This window comes from Equus asinus, chromosome 17, assembly GCF_041296235.1.
Source record: "Equus asinus isolate D_3611 breed Donkey chromosome 17, EquAss-T2T_v2, whole genome shotgun sequence".
Lineage (NCBI taxonomy): Eukaryota > Metazoa > Chordata > Mammalia > Perissodactyla > Equidae > Equus > Equus asinus.
The window spans coordinates 13,258,301-13,269,124 of NC_091806.1; the positions used below are offsets into that span (position 1 = coordinate 13,258,301).

Sequence of the window (10,824 nt, forward strand, 5' to 3'; positions counted from 1 at the left end):
TAAACAGTGCTATGAATTACCTAGTTTAATCTTGGTTTTAACCTTATGGTATATTATTATGCTAATTAAACAAAGACTTTTAGGCATAGAGAAGTTCAATGACCTGTACAGCATTAGATGTCACATCTGAGGATAAACTCAATCCTGCCTAACTCTAAATCCTGTGTATTTAACCACTACAGCACAACGCCATTTGAAAAGGAGAGACAGCAAATTGTGTACATTTAGCTCTTATTTTTCTCTCTTCTATATTCTACATTCATACTTCAAACAGAGTAGCAAATAAAAATCCATTCACGGGCACCTTTTAGAAATAGCAGCTCTGTCAGATAGGATTTCCCTGAGAATCGGTGGGGCTCAACTTATTCTAGGAGATTACTCTGATCCCAGTTTAACGTAGTGTGAGTTGAATCCTTCAAGAAAAGTGAAATTGCTCTGTGATGCTCACACATTCAACAATTGACTACAGAAACCCTCTAGACAGTTTCACAGGTTTTATGGGGACTCCAGGAAGGAAAGTCAAACTTTGACCTCATAACTTATTTATGGATATAAGATATACACTTAATAAAATCGTTAGTAGACATGCTACTTGCTGGATGATCTTTTGAAGGTGAGTTAGTCGCCCCATCTGAAAAATAAAGGTGTGAATTTGATAATTCCTTTTGGCACTAAGACTCTATATTTAAATAAAGTATCAAAAAATTCCTACAGAGGGAGAAAATATTTCTACATTAGAGGCACCATAGTATTGTAGTTAAGAAGTGAGACCTAAAATCTGTCTATATATACTTGGGAATTTAATGACATCCCTATGCTTCAGTTTTATCATCTGTAAAGACAGGCATAATAAAATCCATCTCATAGGACAGTATGAGGATTAAGTAGAATGATGCATGTCAAGTGCTCAGAAAATATCTTGGGCCATTTTTCATAATTTGTGCTAGTATTGATTGCTTTCATCATCATCATTGTTGTCACTAATGCAGATAACTAGGCAATGTAGCAGAATATACTAGGACTCTGGTTCATAGAAAACCCAGATGAAAACTGTTCAAGGAAAAGAAAAGTCACAGTTTCCCTTTGTGGCGATGGTGGTTATACTTTATTTCTGTCTGGTGAGAACTTGTGTAGTTTTTAATTTTTGCAAGTCTGTTCATTTGTTTGTTGTTTCTAGTGAGGAAATAAAGCATGTTTTGATAAACGTGCTGGATTTTAACAATTTCTATTAATAAATCTCTAAAAAACATAAAAGTTTACCGAGCAATTATGAAGCTCTTGTATATGCACAGTCTCATTTGCTTAGATGGCACTTCTTTGTGATAAATAGAGTAGGTCTGATTTTATGAATGAGCATATGACGACATAAAGGTGAAGTGATTTGTACTAGTAGAATCAGAATTGGAGCCCAGGTCTCCACACACCCATTTACTTCTTTCCTACTCTTCCTTGCTGCTGCCTGTTCTGTATCAGAGATAACAAATCAAGCCCATTAAGCAGGCAAACATGATAATCAGGAAGCCTCAGTGTAGAGTTTTAACTCATAATCAAAAGGCTGATGCTAGTAGTGATATCTCACTAGATATAATCTTTGGGAACCAAAGACATGGAATCTCCTAGATTTGATATATCTTTGGTGTTTATAGATTCTTTAATATTAATTTTTTTTTTTTTGAGGAAGATTAGCCCTGATCTAACTGCTGCTAATCCTCCTCTTTTCACTGAGGAAGACTGGCCCTGAGCTAACATCCATGCCCATCTTTCTCTACCTTATATGTGGGACACCTGCCACAGCATGGCGTGCCAAGCAGTGCCATGTCTGCACCCGGGATCTGAACCAGCGAACCTCAGGCCACCGAAGCAGAACATGTGCACTTAACCACTGTGCCACTGGGCCGGACCCTAATATTAATTCTTTAGTTAGAAATTTGACAAAAATGACTTAGAGGAACCTTTTTTATGATTATTTAATTGATTCTTTAACCATGGAATTCCTTATCCAAAGTTTAATATAGAATATATATGACTAATTAATTGCAGATTATTTAACCACTGAATTGCTTTTTAATCATTATTCCAGAAAAAAGAAGAAGAAAAAAGAAAAGGATTCAAGAGTGAGAATTTGAATATTATGTAAAGCTTAGACATGACATTTGCACAGCATGGACACAAAGGTTTTTCTCCCTTAAGAGTTTTAAATTTCTTCACTATAGTTTCACCACCTACCTTCCATCTTTTCCCAATCTAATTTTTTCTTTTTTAAGATCTGGTACCCAAAGAAAGCTGACTTCTCTTCTCAGTGCACCTAGAAGGTCGCAGGTCATGTTGTTGGAGGAGGAGAAATTCTGAGGTTTCACCAGGCGTGACAGAGAGAATAGCTCTCCATTACTTATTTACCTTATTACTCACTATACTGTTACTCACTTAAACCACTTCCAAAATTACAAATCTTTAATTTCTCACTAAATATTCCATCCCATTATAATTTATTTTTTATTTGCAGCCATCATTTTGTTCCCTTGATTATTTCTCCTTCAGACTCTATAATATACATTTTTTTCATATAGCCCCAGTTTAGAAGTTCATTAGTAAGTGTAGAGATAGAATTATTTTTCAAAACACTTAATGTTTCTGGAACTTCACTGTCTTACCTCAGATATGAGACATAAACCTAAAGAGAGAAAAGCAATAATTATAAGGCACATGTAAAAGATTTTCTTCTGCCAGACAATGCATTTGGATAGAATAGAACACATGCACACAGCTTTCCTTTCTAAGAGACCACAGATCATGTGTCCAGCATGACAAATGTAAGATGAATTTTGAGACAACTGAGTATTTCAAGCCCTTGAGTAAGCAATTAAAAAGAAACAAAAAAGTCAATTTATTTCTTTTAACAGATTTTATTTAATAAGTGCTCATATTAGTGTTGATTATGTCAGTTACATAAATGTTTTGCAAATATCTATTCATTTATTTCTCTAACCATCACAGAGTGGTTAAATAACTTTATGAAGGTCACACAATCAGTAAGTAGCAAAGCTAACATTTGAACCTAGTCTTCTATTGCATAACTATTGTGCTTTAACCGTTATGTTGAACTAACTCCCAAGATCACAGATATTCTTCTATGGAGTTATCTAGTTTACCTGTGGATAATTTTTTCCTAGAATTTTTCTCAACTTTACTTTCCTTTACATGAAAGAATGTGATTTTAGGACAGGAAAATAAAGCTTTACCCCTAAGATTTTATCAATTCTCATGATTCTACCAGGACTTACCAAGTGAGTCACATCCATCCCCTTTCAGCCTGAAAGGAACTAATATCATTTCTCAATGTGCACAGCTATTAATGAGTTACTGCACCTCAAAACAACATCTGTGAATAGCATCCTCTGGTATCAATGAAGATTATCTCTTTTAAGGAAAATGACAAAAAAACAAAACAAATCAAATATGTCATAGAAATTGCTATAACTGATTTTATTATCTTTCCATTTGCATTCTTAGAAGGGAGAATAAAGATATTCCTCATTCATCGATAACTGAAGGCAACTGTCGTATTCTGATCCCATCTATTTTGGATGAGAAAAATGAGAAAATCAAGAAGATGCTGCAGAGTAATTATACCATGCCAATGGAGTTCCTACTTGTTGGATTCACAGATTCTCTACCTCTCAGAGTCACACTATTCTTGGTATTTCTCATAGTGTACACACTAACTCTGGTAGGAAATATGGGTTTAATAATCCTAGTTAATATCAGTTCAAGCCTTCAAACCCCCATGTATTACTTTCTCAGCAACTTGTCTTTCTTAGACATCAGCTATTCTACAGCAATCACTCCTAAAATGCTGGTGAATTTCTTAGCATCCAGGAAAGGCATTTCTCCCTATGGCTGTGCACTACAAATGTTTTTCTTTGGTTGTTTTGCTGATGCTGAGTGTCTTATCCTGGCAGCAATGGCATATGACCGCTATGCAGCCATCTGTAACCCATTGCTCTATCCTATTCTTATATCCAGGAGAGTTTGTATCTGTTTCATTGTGTTGGCATACTTCAGTGGAAGTGTGACTTCGATGGTACATGTCTGCCTCACATTCACGCTGCCATTTTGTGACTCCAATATTGTCAACCATTTTTTCTGTGATATCCCACCTCTCTTGGCTTTATCATGTGCAGATACTCATTTCAATGAGCTTCTGCTCTTTGCCTTGTGTGGCTTCATTCAGACCACTACTTTTGTGTTCATATTTATCTCCTACTTCTGCATCCTCATCACTGTTTTGAGTATCAAGTCCTCAGGTGGTAGAAGCAAAACATTCTTCACCTGTGCATCCCATCTTGTAGCAGTCACTTTATTCTACGGAACACTACTGTTTATGTACTTACGTCCCACCACCAGCTATTCCCTAGACACGGACAAGATAGTTGCAGTGTTTTATACTGTTGTCTTTCCCATGTTGAACCCAATAATCTACAGTTTCAGAAACAAGGATGTAAAAAACGCCTTCAAAAAGCTATTAGAAAGAAACTAGACTTTCAACTGAATAAGAATTTAAATCATTTAAGAATATTCAAGTCATAGCCTGCCCGTCCAGTCTCATTATCAGTGCCATGCCATGAAAGCCTTATATGTCAAATATTTTCAATTTATCACCATTTTTCAGAAATAATGATAATATTTCATCTTCAATACTTTGAAATATTTGTCCTCTCTTGCAGAAATGTTCTCTCCAAAATTATTCTACTCTGTGAAAAATTCCTGAATTAAAATAAGTAATAATCATTCCCCAATTAGCTCTCCAAAATACTTTGCACATTGATTCATTATATTGTTTATCATGTTGTATTGAAGGTATATGTTGAGTTGTCTGTCAGCTCTCCCATATTAGAAACTCTTTGGCAGCAGGGAATATATTTCTTGTTTTATTTGTGCAATACCTGTATAGTACCAGGTATATGGCACATCCTTATTACACATGTGTTTAATAGATGAATGGATGGAATGGATGGATGAATGGATGAGTAATGCAGCTTTCTGTATTTGGGAAAATAAGTCTGTATTCTGCACTTACAGAACATCTGCAATCAGGAAAATCTGATAGTACTCACGATGGGTGATGGTGGTTTCACTGGCTCTCAGGAAATCAGATAGAAGGCCCATAGCAATAGTCTGCTAATATCAGGACTGCGTGAAGTTATAAGACACTGTTTCCCTCTGGGCTAGAGTGATTACTGTAAGAGATCCTCTACTCTTCCATTCCAGTGGGACATGTGAAAACCAAACAAGTTTGGGAAGAGCATCAAGATTATAAACCATATACATTACTAATTATTTTCACAAACATTACTGACATAATCTTTGAGACTCTATCTTTAAGAACAGGTGAATATTTGCCTCAATCATTTTATTCCATAAATTGACACTGCAAACTAATTGAAATACAAGCATTTCTCTCTTTGGGATCGATTTCAATGATTAAATTATCAGACTATTTCTGTGGTTGCTTTTGATCCTTCAGTCTCCATTTTCTTTTTGTTTTATCTTGACAAATTTGAAGAAATAAACTGTAAACACGTGAATATACAATATTGTTTATTTCGTAGTAATTATGCAAATTTAAATGACTGGGTTAGTTTACACTGGATGTAACCCTGCAAATGGAGACAATAAGATACTGCCCACTGTAATGGGTTACTTTGAGGAGTAAATGAACTAATATATATAAAGATCCTAGTATATGTATGAGTTGAGAGGTGATCAAATATGCATAAATGATCTCATAGAGTGTATGTAAAGCTCTTAGAAAATGCCTAGTATAATGTAATGTGGTGTTGTTGTTCATTATTTTACCACTGTTACATGATTTTTTGATTTCAAGACAACAGTTAGGTGTTGATTCCCTAGGAGAAATTAGGCATTTTTAAAATATCTATGAAGCTTTCCAAATGTTCTGAGATGTTGACAGAGAGCAAAAAAAAAAAAAAAAAAAAAAACCAAAAAAGAACTCAATATACAACTTAAGGATTCTTCATCATGTTAAAACATCTGCCCTACTAAGAAGACTTTGTCAGAGTACAAAGTACAGTGTACTCCATGGTGCTAATGGACATAAGTTTGCATGAAGAAATCCACCAAATTCCTTAAGAGACACCCATTAAAGCTAAGGTTTTCTTTAATTTTGCAAAATAAGTTAGCCTAAGATAAGTAGTTTACAATGTATTTGTAAACTATACAATTATTAAGAGTTTATCTAGCCCAGAGATTCTAAAATCAGCACTACTGACATTTTGAGCCAATATTTCTTTGTTGAGGTGGGGAGAGACCTACCTTGTACATTTTAGGGTGTTTAGCAGCATCCCTGGTCTCTGCTTACTAGATGCCAGCAGCTTCCTCCTTATTTATGACAAACAACATATATTCAAACATTACCAAATATCTCCTTGGAGGCAAAATTATCCCTGGGTGAGAACCATTAAACTTGCTCAAGATGATAAGGCAAATGAAATCCATGAGAGTGAGTCACATCCTGAGAATAACTCAGAAAAATAATTTGGTAAGAACATCTCAGATGTGATTTTATTTATTTTCTTGTGCATTATTCCTTAATTTTGATTCATTTCTAACATCTACTTTGATAATATGCATAAACACAGAAATTTCCCTTCACTTTTCAACAAAAAACCAAATTCAAAGTCAATTTCTGAATTATGTATTTGAAATTTTTCTCACAAACATGGCCAATCAGATGACCTAATCTATTAAATTATCTTAAACACTGTGATTAGTGTGTTTCAGTTCATCATTTCTATGTTAAATACAAGCTTCTTGGAGTCAAAAATACTCATTACAAAGCAATTAAACGATCTCAAGAATGTCATGATTCCATTTCAGAAGACCCAAGTTGTATATCAGCCAAGAGATTTTTGGCTATCATCTGGAATTGTTTTCTTGCCATTAACACATCCCTTGTTAGAGTTATTATAAGAAGGACTTCATAAATTATAAAGGAATTGGATTACAATATGTGCCATTTATTTCACTACATTTAATCATATTTTTTTCCTGCTTTTAATCTGCAACCCTAATCCATCATGTAGCTAACTTCATTCCTCTACTGACCATTTTATTGGATTTTGAAACTATTTTTTCTCTTATTACATCGTAGTAGCTTCCAATTTGTGTCTAAAGACACTCTAATATTGTTGTATTGAGGTTTTCACAACTGCGTATAATTTTCTGACAATTCCTTGAGTTGTGTAGATTTTGATTGACATATGGCTTCATTATTTTATCTGCATATATTGTAATTTACTCTTCTTTTATGCTGAAATACCTAAGACATAGCTAATGAGTTAACAACAGAACTTAACAAAATCATCTGCCACCTTCTCCCAAACACACAAATAATGAATATGTTTGTATGATTGAAGAGAGCTAAATATAAAGTTCTGTGAAAAGCTAAGTAGAGCTAAGTAAAAGTAGACACACACTGTATTATGTGACTGTTAAATTATTGGAGAGAAGAAAGCGTATATTTTTATATAAATAATCCAAAAGGAGAACATACAATTTTATTCTGTGTGTGTATGTGAAATTTCTCATAAAAATGTAATATGAGTGATTGTTAAAGTTTTTGGAGTATGATATCATGCATTAACTTACATCAATTTCATAATGAATCAATGAAGCTGGTAGAGCGTATACAAATATTCTCATTTTAAGGGAAGAAAGACAGTTTCAGTTGTTCCATCATTAAAACACTTGAAGACTTTTCTGAGTAGAATTGATGTTTTGGGCCCATATTCCTTTAGTTTCTGCACTTGCATTTACTGTCTGTATTGTGCCTTTATTCCAAGATGTTTGAGTTTTAGAGAACATATTGAATTTTAAAATTGTTTTATTTGTGAAAGCAAGTACTTTCTATCAAAGTGAAAGCAGAGGCATCTACTGAGCAGTGACTGAGAACACCGGCATGTCTATGATGATTTCCGGTGTCAAGAAACCAGAAAGGATGCTCATCCAACCTGTGGAGGTCTGAGATTCACATCTGTACCATGAGCTGCAGTTTGTCTTCCCAAAAGAAGGAAATCAAATGTAAAAAGTCTCTCCTTTCAATGATGAGTCCTTTAAGAAATGTGAAAACCTGGTCTTTGTCTTTTGATAGTCTATTTCTCTGGACTTTGCTTAGTTGTGAGTATGTTTAGGAGATGATAATGAAGGTTTATTTTAAACTTTTAATATTTCCTATCTACTCACACTAAAATAATCTGTTACCAGCTGTATGATTTCAGTACTGTTCTCAAACAGCCAGAAAACAGTTTCCTAACCTGTGGTTTATTTATCTTTGAAAGATCTTCTCATTTATAGAAATAGGTCTATATTTACATAATACCTGTATTCAATATTTTCCTGTGTATGTATATATGTGTGTGTGTGTGTTTAAGGAATTTAATATTTGGTTTATATTATAACATAAGGTTACTTGCATATTTATGGAAAATTACTTAAAATGGAATATCTGAGAACTGTAATATATTTTAGCTATATCACAAGGAAAATCATTTCCTCCCAATCTTATTCGTAATAGTTTTTGGAAGTATTTGAGACCTAATTTTATTCTATGATTCCAATAATAACATCTTAAGAATTTTTTTCTATTTTTCTTTAGTCTGTCACTATATCCTGTCCATAACACAACCAAGCCTCACTCAGATACTTGCCCAGAGCTCAGGACTGCTTTGCTACAAGCTGTTACTTATTCTCACTGCTAACACTAGTGTGCTTGAATAAAATAGTCTTCAAATCAATGCATATTGTTTTTAAATTAGACCAACCAAACTATTGTTTCAGGTCTTTCTGTATGTTGAGATTGTTGTTGTGGGAAATTGGTTTTCAAAATTTTGAGCTGTGATTGTTGTTTGTTTTTGTGTATGTTTATTGGAATTTTGCTTCTTTTTTCTTACAAATAATCTTTAGTTATAAATTATTCAGTATATATCATTTTAAGTTATATATACATGCATATACTTATGAAATTATAGAATCATGAATTTATATATGACATAATCCACATACTTAATCAATTATATATCTATTTGTATATAACATTATATAATAACATGAACAATAATATGAACAATGAATGAAATATAAAATTTGCATAAAATCATTATAATGTATTTATTTATAAATATTTTGTCAACATAATGATATTTCATGGGCAAAGATCCATAAGAGCATATAGTGAGATATTTCAGTTTTAATTGACAACTTGTGGTTGTTACAATGTGGAAAGACCACTATCTTGAAAATCATTAACTCTTCTGATATGCATTTGGCTGGGTTCCCTTTTTTACTATAATAAAAATGCTTTTAACTTTGTGATTTCTCTCACCAATATCCTTATCATCAACTGTGTCCTTGATCAATGATGATCATGTATTTTCTAACATGCCTTTGGAGTTGTAAATCAAAAAGAAATTACAATGAAGGAATTTCTTATTATTTTAAACAAAAAAATACCTTTATTTTGTCCTGACATTTCAAGATATTGATGTGAAATTTGGAAAAATTGCATTTGAGCATACTATTAGGTTATAAAAATGATATTTCCAGTATTTATTTTCCTAAGAGAACACTCATGCTGTTAATATTCTAAAGTAGCCTCTTACTTTATCAGGAAGAAGACAGGGAGTGATGGCAAAAGCACCACATTTAGTGACAGAATGAATCTGTGTTCCAGCATGAGAACAAATCATTCCTTGATCTCTGGTAATACTTTTCTCTATTTATAGTTTTCTTTATGAATTCAAAAGATAAAGCTGTTGCTGGAAATCCTACTGTTAACTTAGTGGAGTCACACTTGTTTTCCTCCTTTCCTCCTTCTCCTCCTCCACATGGCTTCTGCTTTTCTGTGTCCTGGTGTTGAGACATGACCATCAGTATCATGTGTCATATCATTGTTACATCCACTTCGTGAAATCTTATGTTAGTCAAACTAGCAGGAACTCCATTTTTTCCTCTCTTTCTCTAAATGATAAATGGGAACATTATACAAACTCTGGTGTATTGGTTCCTCAATATGGTTTGCTTTAGACAAGTACCATATGTAACAAATCAAGGACAGAGTCATATTAGAACCCAAGTCATCGTAGTTCTAATATACTCCAGTGATGTGATGTTTCCATTACACTAAATAGCCTTGCAGAAGGAAAAGTTTGCCATTAGGAAATACACACAAATATCCCTTAATCTCCAGTTTTTTTAAAATTGAGCTTATTTCAAGTTATAAAATTCTGAATCTATATTTTATAATCTTGTTTTGTTAACAGAAAAAAAATTCCTTGGTATTTCCAGCAAATTATTCCCTCTTTTTCTTGGATACAGTTAGACTTGGATTCACTGCCAAGGCCACTGATCTAAAATATAGACAGGATCTAATACATAACCTCAGGTTGTGAGGGATAGGACTGTTGGGGAGGAAAACAGTTCCTCTACCCACTCTGGGTCCTTCTGGCCAGAGAATGAATTAAATTCACATGAGACAGAATAACAGAAGGAAATCAAACAAAGCTTTATAACATGTATATACGGGAGAGGCTTAGGCAAACTGAGTAACTTGCCAAAATGGCTGAAGCCACCACCTTAAGTATCACCTTCAGCTAAAGAAAAATAGAATGTTGGGGGTGGGGGAAGTCAGTTATGGAAGGTTACCAGACAAGTACAGTAAACAAGAGTAAGATTATTATGCAGATCTAATTTCCTTGCCTTCCACATTGATGAAGAGTTTCTAGAGATAAGATCATCCCCCCTTCTTTC

The 10,824-nt window shown here is 33.7% G+C and overlaps 1 protein-coding gene across 1 annotated transcript; it reads left to right on the forward strand.

Annotated features, from left to right (window-relative positions):
* Nucleotides 1-3,610: 3,610 nt before the first annotated feature.
* On the forward strand, nucleotides 3,611-4,537 carry OR5AS1 (olfactory receptor family 5 subfamily AS member 1). Its single transcript, XM_014858859.3, has one exon. The coding sequence runs from the start codon at nucleotides 3,611-3,613 to the stop codon at nucleotides 4,535-4,537; it is 927 nt and encodes a 308-aa protein (XP_014714345.3).
* Nucleotides 4,538-10,824: the final 6,287 nt, after the last annotated feature.

What these genes read in the sequence shown, in the direction of transcription:
- OR5AS1 (XM_014858859.3), top strand. Translation starts at nt 3,611, where the DNA reads ATGCTGCAGAGTAATTATACCATGCCAATGGAGTTCCTACTTGTTGGA.